The sequence below is a fragment of the Akebia trifoliata genome, chromosome 5 (assembly GCF_017979445.1).
Source record: "Akebia trifoliata isolate Shusen 1 chromosome 5, ASM1797944v1, whole genome shotgun sequence".
In the NCBI taxonomy this organism is placed as follows: domain Eukaryota; kingdom Viridiplantae; phylum Streptophyta; class Magnoliopsida; order Ranunculales; family Lardizabalaceae; genus Akebia; species Akebia trifoliata.
Window position 1 is genome coordinate 28,857,216 of NC_141379.1, and position 26,404 is coordinate 28,883,619.

The following is a 26,404-nucleotide window of genomic DNA, read 5'->3' on the forward strand; positions in this document are numbered from 1 at the left end:
TAAATAGTAATCAAAATTCCTAAAGTATAATTATTTTTGTGATATAATATAAAAATATTAGAATGTATCAATTAAGTTATGGTCAAAATCAATATTTAAATATCGATATCGACTATAATATTGCATACGATTCAATTGAATTTAATGTTGTAAAACAAAATGATTCCAATAATAAATGTAGATGCATTTATTGAAAATAGTTTGAGTTCGTCATCCAATGAAAATGAATATTCTATTTGATATTTATATTGGTAAAATTCTTAATAATGTAATTGAATTAAGAAAAAAAATTACTCTTTAACTATTAGAAATAGTTTTTTTTATAAAATATGTTCTTAATAATAAATAAGAAGTTATAGTTAAATGCGATGTTTCAAACTATAAGTAACGTATATATGCTACAAAAATTACAAATGGTAATTTATTTATTATACATAATTTAACACAACTCACATAGGTATAGATAGAATGGATTCACGACCTTATCTTTCAAAATAGTACTAACTGAATAAATGATAATATTTTAACTCGCATAAGGAACAATCAATTTTATTATTTTCAATGCATAGTAACTGATATTAGAGATGAATATAATGTATTCATTATACATATAAAAACTTGAAAAATAAGATAAAAAGTCAATCATGAAATACATGATTTTGAAATTGAGACATATAAAAATATTAAATATTCTTACCAAACTATTTTAAAAAGAAATGCAGTAAGCTTTTGTTTTATTAAAATTACTCTAAATAGTCATTTTCAATATATTTTTATTTTCTTTAAAATTTGATAATTTTCCCCTTTTAAAATGTTATTTTATCATTTTTAAGTATAATTTATTTTTAACTTTTTTAAATAATTTTTTAATTTAGGTAGAAAAATATAAAGAAAAAAAATCATTTAAATAGATTTAATATATGAATGAATATATTATCATTTAAATCATAGATTAATTTGTTTTTATTAAAATGGGTAGAAGTTGTTATTTTCAATTATTTTTAGTTTAATTTAAAATTAATTTATTTTAAACATTTAAAAAAATATTTATTTTTAGCATTTCTTTAACATCATTTTTAAGTGTATTTTTTTTAGCATTTTGTAATTTAGGTAGTAATCCTAAATAATAATAAAAAGTCATTTAAATAGATTAAATATATAATTGCGTGTATTATCATTTAAAATCACAGATTAATTTTATTTTTAGCATTTTTAAATTTTAATTTATCATTTAATCATTTTTTAAATGTTTTTTTTAATGTAAAAAATAAGTATTTTATATATTAAATATTTAAATAAAAATAAATAAAATTACCAAGGAAAAAAAGTTATTAAATAATTGACTTTCCAATTATTTAGATCATGTAGATCCTTGTTTCCTACTGAGTAGATCTTTCTTCCTAAATGTCAACTTTATATACCATTTTCTGCCTAAATAAACCAAGTAAAAAAGTTACGAGAGAATCTAGATTTGGAATGTATTTAGATAGTTTATATTTTATATATATAGTTTTAAGTTATTATTTTTTGGTAAAAAGGAAAAAAATCTTTCTTCCTTATGTCCAGATTATCCGTATTTTTTTTCCTTGCATTTTTGGTTGTGTGAATCCATATCCATAGCTTTCTTGCCTTATTTAGCTTCATTTTTTTGGCTATTAAAGGAGAAGAAGAATTAGTGATACACCATCTTCACATTCATCAAGAACACAACAATGGGTTCTTTAAACTACAGTTGTGTTCTCTTACTTGTCTTGGTATTGCCTTTGTGCGCGACTTCAGCGGTTTTAGAACGAAAACATGTGCATATCTACAATCAGTTGGGAGAAAACGAGATTCTGAACTTTAATTGCAAATCGAAGGACGACGATCTAGGCTTTCATTCTCTCTTGAATGGTGCTAGTTTCGATTTTACTTTCAAGGTCAATTTTTGGGGCAGCACACTTTTCTTTTGTAACATGTCATGGGGAGCACTTCATGTCCATCCTGTTGTGTTTGATGGTAGAAGAGATGGGCGGAGGTGCAAAGACTGTACATGGATTGCAAAGCAAGATGGGTTGTATTACTTCAACTACTCCGATAATTACTTAGAGCTTGTGTATCCATGGGGGCCAAACTGAAAGATGTTAGGCACCTAAATAAAAATATTACTATTTTCGTTTACTATTTGTATAATAATTATTATGTAGGTTATTAGGTTATGCAGTAGTAGACCTGGTTAGGTTTTTAGTTCTCAAGAGAGTTGTTTAATGTGAAATAATAGTTGATATTTGGAATAAATAAATATTTCTTTGGATGAGAGGATCCAAAGGTAGTTCAGTCATTTTACATTTATCTATCAGATAAGACTGTGACAATTAAATGATCATCTTTCTACTTTTCTAGTATGCTTACACATACTTAGAGAATATCTATATGATAAAAATTAAAATATCACTGTGGATCTCATTCTCTTTGACTTGAGATTTATACACTATAGATAACTTACCTTGATAATAAGTTTTACTTGTTTTTACTTTTTCTTTTCTTCCCCTTGTTCAAAAATACCTCTATGACATGTGGTGCAATAACATTAGCAATAGATAGAGCTTCTTAGATTCTATGTTTTCATTATTCTTTTTTAATCTTATAACCTTTTTATAACAAACCCCTTATATTTTCAAATTAATAACATACCCTTCACTCGCTTTCCATGAGACTGACATAAGATGACTGAAATGCTCTCATCTTCAACTAGCCTTTGCCCAAATCCTTGATTTTTCTCAAGAAAACCACTACTTTCAATTTTTAAGATAAAATGTACTTTTATCTTGAGTCTTGATAGAGTCTACTCCCGTGGAACACTCAAAATACTCTCATGATGTGGCAAGTACTTAAATCATAGATTTTTATCTTGGGATACACACTACGCATCCCCATAAGTATTTGTAATTGTGTATCTCGAGCTAAAAAGATCTATGGCTCTAGCACATGTCACGTCAAGAGAGTATTTTGAGTATGCCATATGGGAGAGTGAGAAAATCATTACTTTTTTTTAGAATCGTGATAATCTGACTCCTCTACATGACATACTCAAATACTTTCCTAACATGACATGTGCTTAAATCATAGATTTTATGCCTCGGGATACACATATCATAAATATGTGTTGTTGTGTGTATTGGGGAAAAAGAGTTATGGTTCTAGCACATGTCACATCAAGAGAGTATGCCTTGTGGGGGAGTCAAAAAATCATTACTTCAATTTCATTGAGGATAAAAGGGTAAATTACACTTTAATACCCTAAGATTTGGTGTAATTCTTTGTTGACCCCCTAACGTCCTAATAAATATAGTATTACCTCCACTATGGATAATCTATCGGACTCAACTAGACCCCTTCCAACTTAACGTCAATTAAACAGTTAAAAAAAGCATATGTACTTTTTGGGAGTTTCTACTGCAGCACCAACTTTTGCTAACGCCACCCCATGTTGTGTGCTAATTCGAAAGTTGGTGTTTCTATAGAATCTCTTGCAACACCAACTTTAGTTAACTTTTGTTAACCAGTGTGTGTGGTGTGCTGGGGTTGCACGTGCCCCGGGACTAATCCTTGGACAAGACCTTGGTTTATGGATTGGGCAAACTCGAGATTCGGGATACTAATTATATGAAAAAAAATGTAGGTTTGGACTGAAAATGCATAGATGGATTTTTTTTTTCTTTCAAAAATTTATTTACTTTTTTACAATAAATAAAATCCAAATGTTAGCACCCTCTCTGATAAAGGAGTTAAAGTAGAATTTTTCGAATATGACAGATCAACATATAATTACCCAAAACAAAGGGGGGATCAAAGTGTAACTTTCAAGTGTAATTGTAAGTTTATTACAAAATCTCCCTTATTTTCTCGAGTTTGTTGCTCAAACGAACCTTACTTTATGACTCACACCACTCTGACTAACTTAGTAAGATTTAAATATTAGAAAGGGTAATTGGGCCACATGGAATATCAAATTAGCAATCCAACGACGTAGCCTAATAGATTTCATGGAAAAACTCAAATTCAAAAGTAAAAATATAAAAAAGAATAATATGTTTGAACTTATTCACAAGTGTTGAAAATGGATGACTTCCGAACACTCAAATTTAAAACTAAAATTCAATAGTGAAAATTAATTTTTTTTCTAATATTTTTTAAAATTCTTACAATTTTATCCTTTATAAGCCAATGGTATCAAATAGTGTTTTTGGATGCCACGCATTGTTGTGGTTAGAATCCACTCAAAGGTATGTTAAGTAAGAAATTTACCCCATAATTTGAATTTTATGATGTGGATTCTCATCCCAGAGTTTGCTCGGTAACAAACTTGATAAATTGACGTATGATGGGCAATAAACTTCATAAAGTAAGGTTCCATTGGACTTGTCAGAACTCCAAGGGAGTTTTGGTAATAAAAATGCAACAGTATGGTCTATTGGGTAAATCTCTCATTTTCTAAAGGAAAATGTTGAAGTAACATTGTTTCAAATATTGCCGACACGGATGTGTTTATAGAACTATAGATGCTTTTCATCGAGATACAAGTGAGAAGCATCTTCTGTGCACACCAATTTCCCAAACAATGTCAATTTCAATATTACTCCAGTACGACTCTTTTATGAATATTAGGGATCGACCTATAATACCCTATGCACTAGAGTAACATTGAAATATACATCGTTTCACACATTGCTAACGTGGAGGTGCCCACAAAATGATTGATGCTTTTCACTCTTATCCCAATGAAAAGCATTTAGGGTTTTGTACACACATCCATGTGTGAAACTATGTACATTTTAATTTTACTTCAACATTTTCCTTACCCAAATCAAAAGGTGTAATTTACGCACACACGCCCCACTCCAAAAAGCACCCTCCAGAACACATTTAAGGTGTTTTGGTCATTTGATGATAGTCTCTCATGCAAGAGCGAAGTCAAAGGGATCTTGTTCTAACTTTTAACAAAAAAAAATTCCTCCCTAAAAAATTTAAAAGAATTGTGATTTTCTGACGCCCCCTTTGACATACAGCCTTGATGTGGCATGGGCTAGAACCACATATATTTTCTCGGGATACACAATTGCACATCCCCATAAATATGTGTAGTTGTGTATCCCAAGAAAAAGTTTTTTGGTTCTAATTCATGTCACATCAAGGGGCGTATGTTGGGGATTAGGGATTGCTGGGTATTAGAAAATCATTACTCAATTGAAAAAGGAAACAAGAGTGGGTGTAAGGGCATCAAAATTTTGAGGTAGTCCTAATAAATTTTTACAAATCAATTGAAAGTCCTTAGATCTAAAAATGTACTTACACATCTAAATAGAATCCATTATTTATATGGGCCCTATATGATTATGATTTGGATTTTCGCATATAAAGCCCATGATCTAAATAAAGTCAAGTGATCCACATTAAATATTGGGCCTTACACTCAAATGAATGAGTTTAAGCCTACCAACAATCCATAGGATTCTTAAAATTGAATTTGGACAAGTTTAACATTTAAACAAACCAATTAAATCTCTTTATGTTAGAGTATAGTTGGAAAGCTAAATTATTTTTAAGTTTATAAATATAAAAGCCTCCTTCATTTGAGGGGGAGGAGGATCACTTTTTCTTAAAAGACAGAAGCTTTCCCTTTAGAGAAGAAGAATATTTTAATCCCTCCTTCAGAGATAAAGCAAAGTTATTCAAAAGATATTTGAATTCTGATTCAAGAAAAGATCAAGTTCAAAAACCTTTCTATAGAAGTCAACAAATCATTCTCAACCAACAAAATGCGAAACCTGGAAAGAAGAAAATCTATACAAATCTCTATAGAAAATCGAGTTGAAAAGTCCTTCTTTAGAGTGCGAAACTATGAGAGAAGAAAATCCACACAAACCTATACAAAATATCAAGTTCAAAAGTTATTTTTCAGAAGTTAAGAAATCATTCTTAGCTTATAAAACACAAAGCTCGGAAAGAAGAAAAATCTACAAAATCCTCTATAGAAAATCAAACAGAAACAATGTCATTGTTAAAGCAACATTCTCAGTCGATCACGTGCGAAGCTCGCAGAGAATAAAGCTATACATGTGTTACCATTATTTTTGTACTTGACTGTTAATCAGAGGTAAATACTGAGATTCGTACTCTCATTTTCATCAAAATCAATAAAATCATTTGTGATCTTATTTCACGAATTTCGAAGTAGATTTTGTGAAATTTATTGTAGACAATAGTATAAAGTCATGGTAAACTGATGCCCCCACCGACATACGCCCCATCACAGAACCGTAAATCATTTTCCACGAGACAAAAAAGACAAACATTTATGATTCTATATATCCCAAGGCAAATGATTTACGATTTTATGACAACGGTGTATGTTAGAATGGGGGTGTCAGAAAATCATCAGTCTATAATTTAATAAAGACTCAAGATCCAATATGGGACTCTACAATATACAGTAAAATTACCTTCCTAAAATAATAATCTTACACAAAAAACTTGTTTGCATGAGAGATGTAGGGATTAGATGGAAGATTGAGATCCACATTCATAAATGAATTAATATGGTTAATTAGTCTAATGGTGTTAATGGGATTTTTCAATTCAATTCCACATATGCCCAAAATTAGAGCCTAAATAAAACATAGGTTTTCATTCTTATTAGTTTTTGTTCTGCATATGAGATCTTTGGAATCAGAATCGACCCTACAAATACTCGATACGCATCAGGTATCTGTCAGGTACCCATTAAGATTGACAACTTTTTTTTTTTTTTGAATGTGAAAAATAGATGAGTATTTGATGAAATAGAAAGCCCGATGGACCAAACTAGGCTGGCCCATTACCACAAGGATCACCATGTTAAAAAAAAAAAGAAAAAAAGAAAAAAAGAAAAAGAAAAGATAGATATAGATATGGATAAAAAGGTAATTTCCTTTTTTATTTTTATTTTACAAAAGAGTACTTTTGACATATCGGTCAGCATTTTTTATGATCACTGCCTTAATTCACACATATTCATCTTAAAATGACAAAGCTAACCCTGCACTTCAACTCTTTTCTAAAAATTCCAGGATTTCTTTTTAATTCTAGGTTGAAGATGCGTTGACTCCAACTTCTTATATTTGGGCAAGGATTAGAGACTATTAAATAAATCAATTAAAGGGCTTCGCCCGTAGTTCAATTTGTTTGAAACATTGCAAAACAATTTTGAGATCGTGGGCTCAAATTCAGCATACCCATCAATGACGAATTTGATTGCAAGCAAATCACCATGTAAAATATTTTTCCTTCAAAGCTTGGTGTTTGACAACTAGGCAAATAATAATAAATTAATTTTATTTTAGAATTTAAAAAAAATATTATTAATAATATTTATTTTAGCATTTTTAAAACGTTATTTTATCATTTTTAAAGTGTAATTTATTTTTAATAATTTTTTAATTTAGGTAGCAAATCTAAGAAGAAAAATCATTTAAATAGATTTAATATATGAACGAACATATTATCATTTAAATCACAGATTAATGTTTTTTTTTTTTAAACGTAGAAGTTGGTATTTTCAATTATTTTTAGTTTAATTTAAAAATAATAAAAATAATTTATTTTAAATATTTTTCTTAGTGTTTATTTTTAGAATTTTTAAAAATTATTTTATCATTTTAAGTGTATTTTTTTAACATTTTGTAATTTAGGTAGTAAACCTAAATAAAAATGTCATTTAAATAGATTTAATATATAAATGCGTATATTATCATTTAAAATCACAGATTTTACTTTTAGCAATTTTTAAATTTTATTTTATCATTTAATACATCTAAGCATTTTTTAAATGTTATTTTTTAATGTAAAAAATACACATTTCATATATTAAATATTTAAATAAAAAATAAAATTACTTATATAAATCAAGAAAAAAATTGGTTTCATAACTATTTTTCCAATTATTTAGATCATGCTAGGTTATTTGCCATTTTCTGCCTAAACAAATCAAGTAAAAAAGTTATGAGATAATCTAGATTTGCCATGTATTTAGATTGTTTATATATATAGCTTTAAATTATTATTTTTTGCTAAAAAGAAAAATCTTTCTTCCATGTGTCCAGATTATCCGTATTTTTTTTTTCTTCCATTTTAGGTTGTGTGAATTCATATCCATAGCTTTCCTGCCTTATTTAGCTTCTTTTTTTTTTTTTTGTTTTTTTTGGCTATTAAAGGAGAAGAAGAAATAGTGATACACCATCTTCACATTCATCAAGAACACAACAATGGGTTCTTTAAACTACAGTTACGTCCTCTTACTTGTCTTGGTATTGCCTTTGTGTGTGACTTCGAGGATTCTTGATCGAAAACATGTTCACATCATCAATGAGTTGGGAGAACATGAGACTCTGAATTTGAATTGCAAATCGAAGAACGACGATCTAGGCTATCATTCTCTTTCGAATGGTGCTCATTTCGATTTTAGTTTCAAGATCAACTTTTGGGGCACCACACTTTTCTTTTGTAACATGTCATGGGGAGCACTTCATGTCCATCCTGTTGTGTTTGAAGCTGAAAGAGATGGGTGGAAGTGCACCGACTGTATATGGAGTGCGAAGAAAGAAGGGTTGTATTTCTACAACGAGTTCGAGAAAAAATTAGAGCTTGTGTATCCATGGGGACCAAACTGAAAGATGTTAGGCAACTAAATAAAAATATTACTATTTTCGTTTACTGTGAGTGTGAGAATTATTATGTAGGGTATTAGGTTATGCAGTAGTAGACCTGGTTGGGTTTTTATTTCTCTATGTATTTGAACCAGGAGAGTTGTTTAATGTGAAATAATAGTTGATATTTGGAATAAATAGATTTTTTTGGTGTAATTTGATTTGGAGATTAATGAGATATATTAAATTCTGAACATTTTTATTTTTTAATCCTAGAGATTGAGGGGTGGGGGGAGGATTTTTTTTACTTTGGGTGAGAGATCCAAAGGTAGTTTAGTGTTTATCTATCAGATAAGACTGTAATCATTAAATGAACGACTCTCTTCTTTTCTAGAATATCTATATAATAAAAATTAAAACATCAGAGTGGATCTCATACTCTTTGTCTCAAGATTTATACAATATAAACCTTGTATCGCGCTAATAAGTTTTACTTGTTATTACTTTTTCTATCCTTCCTCTTTTAAAAAATACCCCTCCAACTTTATCATCTTTCCACTTTCACCCCCTCAATCCCAACTGCACGGAAAAACTAAAACACCACGAAATTAACTTGAAGGAAAGTATTATACTACCAACAAGAAAAGATTGGAACTTAAATATACCAAAGGATATCTAATTTAATATATACAAATAAGGAAAATGTGCAGATTGTCTATTTTTTCCATGTAATATTTAGTTTGTGTACATCCACAGCTTTAATTAAATTAATTTCTGACTAAGTAAATCTTATCCTTGTGCCTAGATTGTCTACCACGTTTTATTGCCAATTAAAGGAGAAGAAATAGTAACACCATCTTCATATTCTGCAAGAGCTAGCATACAACATGGGTAATTCCAACAGTTATATATGTTTACTTGCTTGTCTTGGCATTGCCTTTGTGTGTGTCTTCTGGTATTCTAGATAAATACAGAGTCCACATCATCAATGCTTGGGAGATGACTTGATTCTGAAAATCCATGGCCAATCCAAAGAGGGTGATCTGGGTAAGCATTCACTCAAAATTGGCAATGATTTCCATTGGAGTTTCAAGATGAACGTCTGGGGTACTACTCTTTTCTACTGTGACATGAGTTGGAAAAATCGTTGGGGACATTTTGTAGTGTTTGATTCCTATAGAGATGACGAGAGGTGCGGCAATGACAATAGAAATTGTTATTGGAGAGCAATGAAACATGGGTTATATTTCCGCAACATGACGAGTGGAGAATATGAGTTGCAGTATTATTGGTATGCCAGTAATAATTAAGATTGTAATGTTGATCGCTTTTACCATCATAGTTCACCCCACTATATTTAGTAATTTAAATGAATAAAAGCTCAATATTTCTACTAAATGGACGCTGCTTTTGGCCAATGCCCTTTTCTCTCTCCTGTCCATAGTAAAAAAAGTAAATTTTCTGATTTGATCATCTTGTGACATTCAAAAACATGATCCGATGCAATGGAGTTGCAAAAGACAAAATTATATGAATTTCAAAAAAACAAAAAAAATTTAAGTAGTTATTTTTCACTGTTGAATTTTGTCTTTAAATTTGGGTGCTCAGTAGCCGTAAATTTTCAACACCTTTGATCAAGCTTGCAAAAAAATATTTTTAAATTTTTTTTTTTTTAATATGAATATTTTCATGAAATCTAAAAGGCTGTGTTGTTGGATTGTCAATGTGATAATCAATGTGGGCCCAACAACCCTTTTTTAAGATTTGAAATCTAAAAGAATAAATATGTAGGCAGCGAAGCACGAGAGAGAAGCTCTCTTTATTGCTAATGATTGCACCACATGTCAAATGTTTGTTGGGCTGTGAGCCAACCCCTCTTAAGGTGTCCAGGGCGTGCGCGAAAAACAATGTCTATTTAACATTTCTCATTTACAAAAGAGTCATGATAAACTGACTCAAAAAAAAGCAACTCAATTCACTCCCTGATGTGGCATGTGCACAAACGATAGATTTTTCGAGTCTGTTTATGATTATTTTTTCAAAATTTGGGTTCAGTAATGGGACAATGATCACAAAGACCTATTTTTTGAAAATATGTACCAAAAAATCCCTTTTAAAAAAATATGGACTCTTTAATACTCGTTTTATAAAATATTAGTCTATAAAAGATTTTTGAAGCCAAAATGTTGTAATTACCCTTTCAATGAATTTTTTAGGTTTGTTTGTTTGACAATATTTGAGGTACTTCTCTCTTTTAAAATTAATGACATGCCCCTTGATTACAGTCATCTCTCATAAAAACAATGAGAAAAAGACTTAAACAAGAAAGAATCCTTGTTTTCTTTTCCCAAAACTAGTAACCGTTAACTCACGTAGATAATGATGATGATGGAGATGAGTTTGGTAATCATCATTATAAAATTGAGTTGATCTATGCATATTAGATTTATTATAATATATGAATAATTTTAAATAATTAAAACTTAATTTTAGAACTTGATTTGAATGTTTATCGAATTGATTCAACTAAAAAATTAACAAGTTAATATAAATGAGACGAATAAAATTATATTGAATTTATGAATACCTTTTAATAAATTAATATATATATATACATTAAAATATTAATAACCAAATAAATTAGTCAAATTTATTTATTTGATTTGGTATATTTTTAAATAACCCACTTTGTAAAGTTGTTAAAAGGGTATTTCAAGAATTTTTCTTTAAAAGATCATTAATAGATTAATATTTTATTAAGTGGGACTTAGATGATATGTATTTTTTATTAGGGGACTATTCGGTATATATTCACAATAAAGAGTCCTTCACAGGCATTATCCCTTGAGTAATTGTCCAAATCAATAGGGGGTATTGGTGAAAATGTATATATAAAAACAATCTAAGAGGTTTTTGATGAGGGATGTGTGGTTTCCCAAAAATAAGGTGTTGTTAGCTACCCACTTCTCCATTTTCTATGACAGACTGAATTGAATAGTAGAAGTAAGGTACCCTCTCCCTCCTTCGAGACGTTGTTGCAATTGGTTCCCATCGACTAGACACATAGACATCTATTGAATTTAAATGCAGTGGAAAAAAAAAGGATTAAAAATTGTACTGAGGCACATAATTTTCTACATTGTCTTATAGACAACAAACACCACCATCTCGTTTAAACGAAGATGCAATTGGATTTTTAGAAACTTTTCTTCAGGATACAACATAGTCTAATTTAATCACAAACTGTACGTTCTCTCAAAGTTTGCAGTAACTTAAAAAGAATTTGTCATATAAGATTTCTTAATACACGAATGCTCTTTTGAAGAAAATAGAAAACAGTTCAAAGAAAGAGAAGAAAATTAGGAAAATTGATTAAATTTTTGGAGAACGACTTTGAAAGACTCTTTATTGAGAATATTGACCGAATAGTCTCCAAGTAAAGAATATATACAAACCATTTAAGTTTCACTTAATAAAATATTAGTCTATTAAAGATTTTTTAAAGAAAAATACTTGAAATACCCTTTTCACTGCTTTACAAAGCATTTGATCTAAAATATAGGAAATCAAATAAAAACTTGACCAATTTATTTAGTTATTAATATTTCTGTGAAAAATAAAAAATAAATATTTTATTTATTAAAAATTAAATTCAATATAATTTTATTTGACTCATTTGTGTCAACTTGCTTATTTTTAAGTTGAATCAATTCAATGAATATTCAAGTCGAGTTTTTAAATTATGTTTTAATTATTTAAAATTATTTATATATTTTAATAAATCTAGTATACATAGATCAAATCAGTTTGATGATGATCATACTCATCTCCATCATTATCATCATTGGTGTAGTTATCATCATCTATGTGATTTAAAGATTATTATATTTGATCTATAAGAAATGACCATACTTAAGGGGCATGTCATTAATTATAAAACATAGGAGTGGCTCAAATATTCTCAAATAAGCATGTTTCTTTAAACGTCAAAAATCATTAAAAAAAAAAAAGTAATTATGGTATTTTCACTTCAAAAATCTTTTTTAAACTAATATTTGATAAATTGGGTACTAAATATCCATATTTTTTTAGAAGGGATTTTTTAGTACATATTTTCAAAAAATAAATCCTTGTGGTCATTGTCCCTTAAATTTTTCTAATATTTTTTTTTATTTACAAAATTGATCTCTATATATAGAGAACATTCTTAAAAGTCACATCCGTTAGAAAATGGATAACGGAACCCAATATGGTATGAAACTCATTGAAAGTGTCATTCGTTTGAAAATCTCATGGGAATGACCATTGGGAGGCACCCTTTACACTGAAATCCAATAGGCACCATTTGAAACCACTAAGAACCCATTCAGGACCGAGAACCAGTTAGGCATCTTGTGGGCCCAAAAACTATTATAAATGATCAAAAATTATTTTATTTTTCTCATATAAACAAATAGCCATTCGAGACTCTCAAGGAGAGAGTCTAGGAATGAAAAATGAGGGGAGAAAAGACTCTTATTCATAGGTTTCAAATTTCCTTCAAAAATCATTACAGAACAATGTTAGGTTTTACAAAATATTTGAAAAAGAGAGCCAATAAAGAAAAAACAAATTCCAATCAATATGAAATGACAACTAACAATAGATTCACTTCACTTATTTTTCACTTCATCAAAAAAACACAACAAACTTTATGTAATTTTCAAATTGCTGTTCAAATCAATTTAGATTAGTTATATTTCAACCAACACTAAATAAATATAAAAAAAACATATTTATTTTTAACAATCATGATTTGGCATGACTATCTTCTAAAGTTTTTTCAAATATAGTTCTTAAATTATATTTAACTACACCTCGAAAATACTACTAGTTTAGTTAGGAGTATGATCATGTATATTATGTCTTAGGTTACGCAGTACTAGACCTAATTAGGGTTTCGATATTAATTTAAATTAGGATATTGCTCCTTGTGTACTCTGATTTTGAGATTAATGAGATCTATTATAGATTCCCTTGGATTTATGAGATTGAGCACCCTCTTCTTATATATTTTGTTCTTTATCTGGGATTAAACAAGATTAATTAGTGATTCGTAATTAGTGGGTGAAGTAAGGTTTTAAACCCAGAAAGTGTTATAAATACTAACTGACTTTAATCGAAATTAGCAAGCTAGCATCTTCTATTCTTAAATGAAACAAGATCATCTAATTGAAAACACACGAAAATGTACATTTGGATGATTATAAATGAATCCTAATTTATTTTCTTCCTTGGTTTTCGTGCCATTTCATATCAACTTTAGTAAATCTTGAGCCGAGTGATTGTTTTGAGCGTGAGTTACGAAAACATATGGTCAATTCATCTTATTTACCAGGATGGTATACATTTCAATTTGTTTACAAAGTTTATAAAAATGTAGATAAGTTATTTGCTTTTTTATGGGTTAAATGGCTGATATTTTTCATAATTAGAAACAACAAAAATTGAAGAATCAAAAATGGTTCTCTAGTCCTTTCACCTGATTTTACACAATCCTCTTTAAATATATCTTACATCATCATCATAATAGTAGTAGTATATAAACATTACAAATCCACCATATCCTCTTGATCATGGAATTTTCTTTGAAACAAATGGGCGATGATCTATATGCTCTCATCTTCAACCTCTTGCCAAGAACCCTTCATGTTTTTCTGTCTAATCCCATTGTCTTCAATCTTTAGGGTAAATATTTTTACTCTCATCTTACACCTCAAGATGTGTAATTAGAAGTTTTTCATAAAATCAATGTTCAGAAACAATGTTCGCCGAAAAAGATTTTGGATTCTAAAAATTAATTTCTATAATCCATAATAAGAATCGGGAATCAAATTCCGCAATTAGAACCAAATGCCCCCGAAGGAATTTGGTATAACAATGTTTTGAAAACTACACTAGTAAACTGGTAATCCAACTGGTCCTACCAGATTTTGTTAAAATGTCGGTCCGATACAAAACAAATAGAAAAATCCAAAGGAATCGTGGATTGAACCAGCGGTTTTTTTTAACATGATTTTGGAAGAAAGATTTTGTTTGAATAAAATTAAAAGATGTGATTTTTTTAATAAATGAAAGTTGTCAATTATTTAAAAAAAATTCCCTTAAGAGTAGATTTTATCTAAACCATATTCTTATCATCTTTTTCCAAAAATAAAATAAGATAATTTAGGACAAATGTCTCTTAATTGATTGTTTACTAAACAAATTGATTAAGATTCCAGATCGTATGCACCAGGGTGGAGGTTTGAAGTCCTCCTCCCACACCTCATTACATTCCACGTAAGCCACAATTCAAGGAAATTTTAAAAAAGAGATATTTTAGGGATTAATTCCTTCGATTATGGCGTACATGGCATGTATTGAACTGTGGGAGGAGGGTTTCAATCCTCCACCTTGGGTGCATAAAATCCGGACTCATTGATTAATTACATATAATATATGAAGTTTCCTAAAATATATTGCCTTTTTTTGCTAGATTAAGTAAATCCATAGATTTTAAATTTAAATTTTTGCCACTTTTAGCTTCGGCTTTGGTTATTAAAGGAGAAGTAACAGTAACACCTTCTTGCAAGAAAACAAAATGGGTTCCTTCAATAATTATGCTCTCTTACTTGCTTTGGCATTGGCTTTATGTGAGTCTTCTGTTGTTCTTGGCAAATATCATGTCTACATTATCAATGACTTGGGCCCAAACTTGAATCTGAAAATCCATTGTAAGTCCAAAAACGACGATCTGGGGGAGCATTTGCTCTCGTACGGCTCTAATTTCACTTGGAAATTCAATATCAACTTCTGGAGTACCACACTTTTCTACTGTGACATGAATTGGGAGGGATCGCAATTGGGTTATCGATGGGGCCATTTTGATGTGTTTGTTACGGATAGAGATAAGGGTAGGTGTGACCATCATATCTGTATTTGGAAGGCAAAGAAAGATGGGTTGTATTTCTACAACTCGAGGAGTAAAGAGTATGAAAGGGAGTATTACTGGTATGCGGGTTAAGCTTGTAATGCACGGTGCCGATAACTTAATATTACTAGTTAGCAGTATAATAATATTCTTTGTCAATCTAGGTATAAAGTAGTAGGCCTAACTAGAGATCCATGATGAATTTGAATTAGGAGATTTGATTTTGTTTTAACTTCTTCTCCAATGTTCATAATATTGCCTTTCATAATTTTGAGACTTGTTGTCTCTCTCATTAATCAAAACAAACAGAACATGCACTTTATCCACCAAATTAACAATAATTATACCATTACATCCGCATCAATCACTACGTGAAAAGGATCGAGGGAAATTTGATGTCAAGGTCCGTCGAATTTAGGCCTTTTTTTTATGTAGTGTTAAAAAGAGTCGTGTCGAATTTACCCATATTTTCACATAGTGAATCTCTTGGTTCCTATTGTTATATATTCCATTAAGGAGAAGTGATATACGAAACCTTTATCTTTGCCAAGACTTATCGAAACTAAAAAAGTATATAAAGCTCACAACACCAAATGCTCCAAAATTTCCAATTTACAAATTAGAAACAAGGTCTTTAAAGAAAATTCCTCTAAAGTTGTTGTGAATCAATATCACAACAAAACTTTAATATGTGAAGCATAATTAATATTATGGAAATCATTTATTCCCTACCTAATCCTTACTAAATTTTTTACTTCAAATGTATATACCAGTACATTTAGGGAAAAAAAGAAAAGAAACATCCACCATAACAATATAACCTCTAAACAAGAAGGCAAAAACATGCAAGCTATAACACAAAACCTAAAATAGGACACCATTTTTTTTTATTTGGGTGGGTAGGACAAAATGATTCATTAATTCTTCATTATACTTGCACATAAAAAAATAATCTAAAACTAAATGCTTGTTTGTATAAGAGATTTCAGAAATAATCCATAAAATAATAACTAATATGATAAATTAAACCCTAGGTTTTCTTTAAAAGTATAAAATAAAATAAAAAATTGATAAAGGGGTGCATAATTTGGATACTCATGGATTTTATAAGCGATGACAAATCCCCTTGACAACAATATCCTCTTTGAGAGACCAATAAAATGACCAAAATACCTCTTAACTTCAACTACTTGAGAAGAAACCTTGATTTTTTTTGTTTTCCTAAAAATTCTGATGTTTTTATTCATCATCTGAAACCTAGAGTTGAAAATGAGGTGACTTCAAACTTCTTAAAGTGTTGAGAATTCAAGTAAGAATTAGGGACCACTAAACAAATCTTGGAAAAAATAATAATAATAAATTTTTTTATCGAAGAGGACTTAGCCAAATAAATAAGGTGTTTGATAAAAAAAATGGACATGTGTTTCATTCGCCCATTTTATATTGAAACTCCTAGAAAACCTAGGGATATATTTCTATAAATTAAAACCTCAAAACTTGAATATTATTGGATGAGTGTACCAAAATATGTGATGAACAGATCTGAGCAAATATGGAAGTAATTTGTTTGATATAATGCTAATAAGACATGAAAGGAATAATAAAAGATAAAATAAATTAGTAAAAGAAGTATGTCCCGTGATGGTCACAGTGCCACCATCGGAAATGGACACGGGTAAGATCGTAAGTTTCCTCCCAAGAGCAATGCTCTGATACCATGTAAAGTTTAATATGAATTGAAAACCCAGATCAATCTGATCTTAGGTTTTAACTCTTATTAAATAGAAATTTGATACAAGTAGTTACATAGGGTTAAGTAACCACCCTAACTACAAATCAAAATGATTCGGTGCATCTCCATGCAGTTTAATATATTACAGCATAACTAATTCCGTGATCTTATCCTAACTAAGGGGGTGTTTGTTTACCGCTGATTTCAGCACTTAATGCTGAATGCAATTCAGCTTCAGCAATCAGCACGTTTGTTTACTCCACATTTTCAGCACTTATTGCTGAAAAATAAGTGAAAAGCATTAAGTGAAATTGGATCACTTAATTTTTTTGCTGAAGCAATAAGCACCGGTCTTTTTCAACACGGACAAGTATACCCTTATACTTGAAATGATATTACCTCTTATGTCCTATGGATAATATTATAAGCACCCCACAAATTAATAAGGCAACTCACACCAATATTATCTCTCTTATTTTCTCTCTCATCTACGTATTTAAATAATATTAATTCAAATTAATAATAATATTAATTCAAATAAAAATAATAATATTAATTTAAATTAAATAATAATATTAATTCAAATTAAATAATAATATTAATACAAATAAAAAATAATAATATTAATTCAAATTAAATAATAATATTAATTCAAATAAAAATAATAATATTAATTCAAATTAAATAATAATATTAATTCAAATAAAAATAATATATTAATTCAAATTAAATAATAATATTAATTCAAATAAAATAAAAATATTTATTCAAATTAAATAATAATATTAATTCAAATAAAATAATAATATTAATTCAATAAAAATAATAATATTAATTCAAATTAAATAATATATTAATTCAAATTAAATAATAATATTAATTCAAATAAAAATAATAATATTAATTCAAATTAAATAATAATATTAATTCAAATTAAATAATAATATTAATTCAAATAAAAATAATAATATTAATTCAAATTAAATAATAATAATTTAAATTAAAAAATAATATTAATTCAAATTAAATAATAATATAATTCAAATAAAAATAATAAATTAATTCAAATAAAAATAATAATATTAATTCAAATTAAATAATATTAATTTAAATTAAAAAATAATATTATTTCAAATTAAAATAATATTAATTCAAATTAAATAATATTAATTTAAATTAAAAAATAATAATATTAATTCAAATTAAAGAGAGAAAATTTTGACCCTTAAAGGGCCGAAATTTTCTCTCTCCTCCACACATTTAAATAATATTAAATATTAAATATTTCAAAAAAATAAAAGAGGAGAGAGAAATTTCCTCTTTCCTTTTTATTTTTTTGGAATATTTAATATTTAACGAAATATTTATATTTAATATTCTCTCTTTTTAATTTGAATTAATATTATTTTTTAATTTGAATTAAAAAATTTTAAAATTTACTTTTTAAATGATGTGGAGGAGAGAGAATTTGTTCGGCTAGATTCCCAAAACGAATTTCATTAAATTTAGTATTTTTTTAATAAATAATTTTTATTTTTGAATTTTATTAATAATTTCTCCTTAAACATACAATTGTTGAAAAGGGTAATATAGTCAATTTACTAGTTTTCAGCATTAAGTAACAAACAAATTTATGTGATTACAGCACTTAATTTAAATCAGTTCAGCACAATTCAGATCGGTAAACAAACAACAATTTCAGCACTTAAATTCAGCGCTTATACAGTTTCAGCAATTATAAGCATTCAGCACTTATTTGTTCAGTTTAACAAACAGCACCTAAGTTAAGATAATGATTCAGCACTACTTGAAACACCCTAATACAATACAACATAGCCTAATACTCTAACATTTACAAAATAAAAAAGTGTTTTTGTCAATAAGTTGTTTTTTAAACAGTTGAATAGCCACTAGTAAAAAAATAGTAAATGCCCATGATATTAATTTGGTGAAGTACCGATTTTTTCCCTACTATCTTATTGTTTTAAAAAAATATATATTTACTACAACAGTTTAAAAAAATTGTAACTTGGTAAATATCCTGGAATATTGTGTACTATATATGATGGTAATTTGGAGATCTCTCATCCATGAGTTGGTAAATTTCTCTATATTATTAAAACTATGAGCAAGAAGATCTTTTTGGTTATATAAACCAAGGATAAATAAAGTTATTAGATTATCTGTTTTACCATGTGGATATATCCACAAGGTGCCAGTTTACTTAGTTGGTTAAAGTGTGTGAGTGCTGATACCATGACTTGGATTCAAAATACGTTTTCACCAACTAATCACTAATTATTGATCTCACTTGCTTAGCAAAAATAAATAAATAAATAAAGGTTGTGTGGTGACATAGCTTCAAATGAGTTTATTTTTACTAAGGGTATGGAAATTCATTTTCCACCCCATTCAAAAAGTCCACTAAATTATGGATTTCACTTTCCCACCCATATGGGTGGGAAAATGAAATCCACCTATATTTTTCATCTTCAATTCTTCCCTATCACCACCACTACCACCACCACCACCATTACACTAACTTCGCTGTCGTCGTCATCGTCGTCGCCGTCGTCCCCGTCACCGTCGCCGACCACCTTCTCTCTCTCTCTCTCTCTCTCTCTCCTCTCTCTCTCTCTCTCTCTTCTCTCTCTCTCTCTCTCTCTTTCTCTCTTCTTCTCCTTCTTCTCCTTCTTCTCCATCCCTCACCTTCTCTGCCACCACCACCACGTTTTCTCCCCATCTTCCTCACTTACCTCCGTCGCCGCCGCCGCCGCTACCGTCGTCACATCCTCCCCCTTTCCTCTTCCTCGTCATCTTCTTCTTCCTCTCCCCCTCCTCTCATCTTTTTCCTCCTTCTCCTCTTCTTTTTTTTCTCATATTTTTTTCATGATTTTATCCAAGTGAAATCAAACAATGGAATTTGATTTTTCAACCCTACCTATTTTCCACTGCTAATTTTTCATGAATTTCAAATTCCATGGAAAGTGACTTTCCATGCAATCAAACATACGCTAAGTTTATTTGTGACTAGACTCTACATTGTATACATATTTCAACTTACATAAACTAGGAGTGTCAATGGGTCAGTTCTAGTTCAATTCCTAAGGTATTTAAAATCAGAATCATTATATTTTGGTCGGTTTCGGCTCTTGTCAATTTTGGATCGGGTTATAGAACAAACAGAACTGGAACCGGAATTGCCCAGTACTCATCAATTCTGATTCTCAATAATTGAATGAGAAAAAAAATATTTCAAATTACTATTTCTTTCTTTTTCTTTTTTTTGGAAATAGAGGTGTCTAGGCCTCTTAGAGTACCCAACTAATCTTCAGGACACATGCAATCCCCTCTCTCCGCATGCACCAAGTAATGTTTGGGATAAATCCCTGAGGGTGGCCAATGAAAGGGTTTGAACTCAGGACCTTTCCCTTTTTTGAGTGATGCCTTAGCCACTGCCAAGCACTCGTTGGTTAAGTTATGAAGTGTTGGCATGACCTTTGAGTGTTTTTGATTTTTTATATAATAGAATTTTGAAATTTGTTTAAGAACATATGTGCACTGTGATGGTAATTTGGGATCTCTCATCCATGAGTTGGTACATCCAGTGAAGAAATTGTTACATTATTTGTTTTGCCTTGAATTAATAGGATGGTAATTTGGATGTACACAATATTAATTCAAGGCAAAAGGTTTGAAACATCCCTTGAGTTTTGGTGCATATTTTTGACACCACCCTCAATTTTCAAGCTCATGAGATATCTCTAGTCATTGATGAGAGACTACCTAAAATGACTGAAATTAATCCCCATCTTCATCAACCAGTTGCCAAAAAACCCTTGATTTAATCTTTTTCCCATTTTTTTTATTTATTTTTCATATATTGTCTTCTAAACATAGAGGTTGAAGATTTGTGACTCCTTTAACATCATTGGAAATTAATTGAGATTTCAGTCAATGATGAATAACAAAGAAATAAATTAATGAAAAGAAAATGATAAAATCAGAGGGCTAAGGGTAAACAAACTTTTAAGCTAAATAGATTGATAAAGAGGTAGAGAAGGTGGATGCTTGGAAGAGGTTTTAGAGAAAGGGTGTTTCCATCATTTTATTTTTTATGTCACAAAAGACCATGGTCAAGGGGCATGCCACAAGTTTAAAAAACAGTCCAAGGGTATCTCAAATAAACACCACAAACATGAAGTAGTATGTCAAAATTACCCAAAAGGAAATAAAAACACTTTCCTTACTCACATAACAAGGATAGTTCCCTGACCGCGTCACCATATGCGTAAAAAAACATGATCCAATGCCACAAGGATATAGAGAGAAGTTCTAAAAACTTTGAAAAATAATTATAAAAAAAAGAAAAGTTAATTTTCACTGTTGAATTATAATTTTAATTTTGAGTGCCCCCATTTCTTTCTTCTTTTTTTAATCTGAACTTTTCCTTGAAATCTAGAAGTGATAATCCATGTGGGCCAACAACCTTTTGTAAGATTTCTCATCCATCTGATTCAAAATGAAAAACACTTTTCTTACCAAATTAGTTTAGGGCCCAAAGACTCTTTTAGTAAGAAATTGAAATCTTACCAAATTAGTGGGCCAACAACCTTTTGTAAGATTTCTCATCCATCCGATTCAAAATGAAAAACACTTTTCTTACCAAATTAGTTTAGGGTTTCGGGTTTAGGCCCAAAGACTCTTTTAGTTAGAAATTGAAATCTTACCAAGTTAGGCTAAAGAAAACATTTGTCATTACATAAACCAACAGAGAAAAAAAAAGTAATTATATTACCATATTTTCCCATCTTCTTAAATTTTGTTTGTCGGCTCCCTCTGTCCATATTTATTATTGCTTTGGATATATCTCAAATAAGGAAAAAAAGAGTTATCATATTACCTGTTTTTACCATGTATGTTTGGTTGTAAGTATATCCATTATTCTAATGTGTTTAATGGCCAATTAAATCTTTACCTATTGCTTTGGGTATTAAAGGAGAAGAAACTATGACACCATTATCTTCATATTCTGGAAGAACACAACAATGGGTTCTTTCAACAGTTATGTTCTCTTACTTGTCTTGGCATTGGCTTTGTGTAAGTCTTCTGTTGTTGTGGGCAAATACCATGTCTTTGTTACCAATGACTTGGCCCCTCACGTGACACTGAAAGTCCATTGCAAATCCAGAGACGACGATCTGGGTTGGCATTACCTCCCATACACCTATAATTTCAATTGGAGTTTCCACATCAACTTCTTGGAGTCTACTCTTTTCTGGTGCTACATGGAATGGTCATGGGCTCGTAAATCTTTTGTTGTGTTTGATGCCCAACACTTTAGGGGACGTAATAATTATTGGAAAGCAAGGCAAGATGGCATTTATTACACTAACAACTATGATGACGAATTTGTGAAGGTGTATCACTGGTGATATGGTGATGATGCTTCTCCTAGTTAGTTTAAGCTTCGTAATAATGTTCAAGGTTGTGTTCTTGGATGATTATTATAAATAAATGCTAGTAGATTTATTTTTGTTGGTTGTATTTCCTGTTGAGTTTAGTCCCACATCAGATTGCCTCTCTTTATAAACTCTCGGCCTTTCCACTCATTGCCAACTGGTTTTGAGCTAGACCCCCAAATTTATCGTGATATCAGAGCGGGCCTTTCTCTCCTCCACGTCACCCAGTTCACACTTGCAGGGGCATGTTGAGTTTAGTCCCACATCGGACACTCATTGCCTTGCCTCTCTCCTTATAACCTCCTGGTCCTCGCCACTCATTGACCCCCAAATTTGTCATTCCATTGTTTTGGTGCCTGTTACAATTTTCATCAATTTGGGTTCATGGTTTTAAATCCCATAAAAGTTGGAACGAATTTGGAGGTATCTTAATTTAGTCTGTCATATTTAATTTGGGTGTTTTCTTTGGATGCTAGAACTTAATTCTCACCAGTAATCGAATTTAAGCTATATAATATTATGACCTCTCAACAGTGCATGCAGGTAAAAAAAACATCTCCCATAACAATATGGCCTCTCAATAAAAAGGCAAGAACATATATGCTAGCTAAAACACAAGGGTGAATTACCATTTCGTGAGCTGAAAATGAGTTATTTACTATTTTGGCTAACTGTTCATTTTAATTACCAAAACTTTAATTATCATGTTTTTGTTAAAAAATTCCAGAACAGTAACAAATTCAACGGTTAGTCACTTTAAAATTGTCATTTTAAACTTGCAAAATTATCACTTTAAAATTACCAATTAGTCACTTTAAACTTGCAAAATTGTCATTTTAAAACCTCTGGATTCGTGATCATTCATGTTTTGGTAATTAAAATGAACAGTGAGCAGGAATTGTAAATTCGTCAAAAGTTGATCACTTTTTCATAAATATCCCAAGCACAAACTCAAAATAGAATTGTTAGGCTCATGAAACTTCAAATTGATGGGGGGAGGGGGGTGGACAAAAATATGATTCATTAATTAATTCGGTATTACACTTGCTAATAAAATAATAATCTAATAGTACTAAATGCTTGTTTGCATAGATATGTCATGGATAATTCTTGAAAGACCTGACAGGGGACTCAAAACTCACCAATGTGGGATGGGCAAAGAACCGTAGATTCTCTCCCTAGGGATACACAACCGACCTACCATTCTGTATCCCGAGCGAAAGAATCTATGATTTTGTGCATGACACATCAGTGACTTTTTGAGTCCAGCAATCAGGTTGAGTACAAAAATCATTAGTCTTCTTAAAATAATAAATATTATGATAATTTAACCCCCTAGGTATTATTTAAGATAGCTTCTATTGAAGCCCTGACTTTTACTTATTACACCCCAATTAAAAATAAAGAAAATAAGTGAATGGTTCAAAATAAGTCAAAGTTGGGGTGCTAATAGAAACTCTCAAATAATTACTGAAATTTTGGGGTTTAAGATTTTATATGAGTCTAATCATAATTGCAAATAATTACTGAAATTGTTTAAATGAGTGTTATGATGTTTTGTAATTATGAGATCCTAATTAGCAATTCGGTGGATAACAAAATATCGTTGCGGGATTAATTTGAGTACAAGGTGACTTCAAACTTCTTGCAGTGTTGAGAACTCGAGCAAGGATTAAGACCTTTAAACAAACAATGGAAAAATAATAGTAATGTTTTTATCTAAGAGGACTTTGCCAAATACATATGGTGTTTGGAAAAAATTGACCAGTGTTTCATTCAGCCATTTTATATTGAAACTCCTGGGAATCCTAGGGATATATTTCTAATAAATTAAAACCTCAAAACTTGGAGGGATATATTTTGGGATGAAATCATGTTTGCTGGGACAGTACGTACCAAACTATTTACAAAGTCAATAAAAATGTGTTTTTGGTAAATAAGTTGTTTTTTAAACAGTTCCATGTTATTAGTAAAAATAGTAAATGCCAATGATATTATTTGTTTTGCCTTGAATTAATATTGCAACATCCAATGATTTCCCAAAGGGTTAAAGGGTAATTTTGAAATGTCAAGGTTTGGTTCAAATTTCTGACACCACGCTCAATTTCCAAGCTCATGACACATCCCCGTGTCTATTCGTGGATGAAAAACTAGAAAAAACGACCAAAATCCCCATCTTCATCAACCAGTTGCTAGGGCTGGCTCAAGCATAAGGCAAGTGAAGTCATTGCCTAAGGCCCCCAAAATTTTTTTTGAAAAAATCTTTGTAAATCTGGCTTTAAAGACTACATAATAAAAAAGAATAGTTTTGTAATTTTAAAAGGTAGTTATCGTGATTATAGGGTTATGGGTTGCAATTTTCTTCTCTTTTTTTTTTTTTTTGGGTCTAAATGACTCAAACTATATTAGTTTTAATGTAAAAGGTGGGGGCTGGAACCACTTCTCCTCTAACATTTTAGTGAATATTAAAGATACCCCTATGTTTTGAAACCGGCCACATGCTTCCATTGACCTCAAGCTTAATTCTAGGACTTAAATACCCTCGTTGTCAACTTCGAGCCAAAGCCCCTAACTTTTTTTCTAAAACCAATCATCTTCAAGTTCTTTAATGTCTATTGTATATATTTTTTAAGTCTACTCAATCTTATCTTCAATTCTCGTTTCAAGTTAATATTATCCTTTACATAAAATCCAAACCTTGATTATATTTTCTAAAATTCTACATTATTTTCTTTCCAAAATCATTCATCTACAAGCACTTCAACTTTTATGGTGAATTAATTTCAGTCTATTCAACCATATTTTCAGTCCACTATTTTCTACATTTCCTTAATCATTGTACAAAACCCTAGATTTTTCTTTCCAAAATCCTATAATTTCATACTTCCACAAAAAGCGTATCTCTACTTGAGGTTTGAAGTAGATAGAATCTTAAGGTTCAATATGAGTGTTAAAATTTTTAACAAGTTGAAGATGAATGATTTAGAGAAGAAAAAGATTAAGAATAATGAAAAATGCACGCAGTCCTGGTACGTAGTTGACATGGCAAGTGCACAGAACCGCACATCTTTTTCTTGTGTATCCCAATGAAAACGATCTATGGTTATGTGTCTTTGTCACATCAGCCGTGTACCAAGACCACGTGCATTCATCACGACTCAAAGATTAATGATTTTTTACTAGATGTTGAAGATGAGTGCAATTTGGCCATTTTCCATTAATCTATTAAGAAGACTGAGGTCAATGGAAGCATGTTATCAATTTCAAAACGTAGGGGCATCTCTAATATTTACTAAACACATGAGTGTGTCTAAATCACCCAAAAAAAAAAAACACTCTTTATAGACCCCCCACGTTGGAAGTTAGTGCCGAGGAATTTTAAAAGAATAATGCAGGAATGACCTCAAGATTGACCTCAATTCACACTTTGCTGATGTGGAGGTGCGCACATCCCACAGACACTTTTCACCTGTATCTCGATGAAAAGCTTCTATGGTTCCATACACACCTCCACATCAACAAAGTGTGAAGTGAGGTCAATCTTGAGGTCATTGCAGCATTATTCTTTAAAGAGGGGGCATTCAAGGGACATAAG

The 26,404-nt window shown here is 30.2% G+C and overlaps 4 protein-coding genes across 4 annotated transcripts; all 4 read left to right on the forward strand.

The window, feature by feature from the left end:
* Positions 1–1,712: 1,712 nt before the first annotated feature.
* On the forward strand, positions 1,713–2,117 carry LOC147401995 (S-protein homolog 6-like). Its single transcript, XM_086444462.1, has one exon. It carries the CDS (start codon positions 1,713–1,715, stop codon positions 2,115–2,117), a length of 405 nt encoding a protein of 134 aa, XP_086300588.1.
* A 6,147-nt stretch (positions 2,118–8,264) lies between these two features.
* On the forward strand, positions 8,265–9,973 carry LOC147401996 (S-protein homolog 6-like). The gene is made up of 2 exons (XM_086444464.1): positions 8,265–8,683; positions 9,844–9,973. The coding sequence occupies exons 1-2, from the start codon at positions 8,283–8,285 to the stop codon at positions 9,971–9,973; spliced, it is 531 nt and encodes a 176-aa protein (XP_086300590.1). The 5' UTR covers positions 8,265–8,282.
* A 5,312-nt stretch (positions 9,974–15,285) lies between these two features.
* LOC147401997 (S-protein homolog 20-like) lies at positions 15,286–15,708 on the forward strand. Its single transcript, XM_086444465.1, has one exon. It carries the CDS (start codon positions 15,286–15,288, stop codon positions 15,706–15,708), a length of 423 nt encoding a protein of 140 aa, XP_086300591.1.
* Positions 15,709–22,395: 6,687 nt separating this feature from the next.
* LOC147401998 (S-protein homolog 1-like) lies at positions 22,396–22,782 on the forward strand. Its single transcript, XM_086444466.1, has one exon. It carries the CDS (start codon positions 22,396–22,398, stop codon positions 22,780–22,782), a length of 387 nt encoding a protein of 128 aa, XP_086300592.1.
* The last annotated feature ends 3,622 nt before the right edge of the window (positions 22,783–26,404 follow it).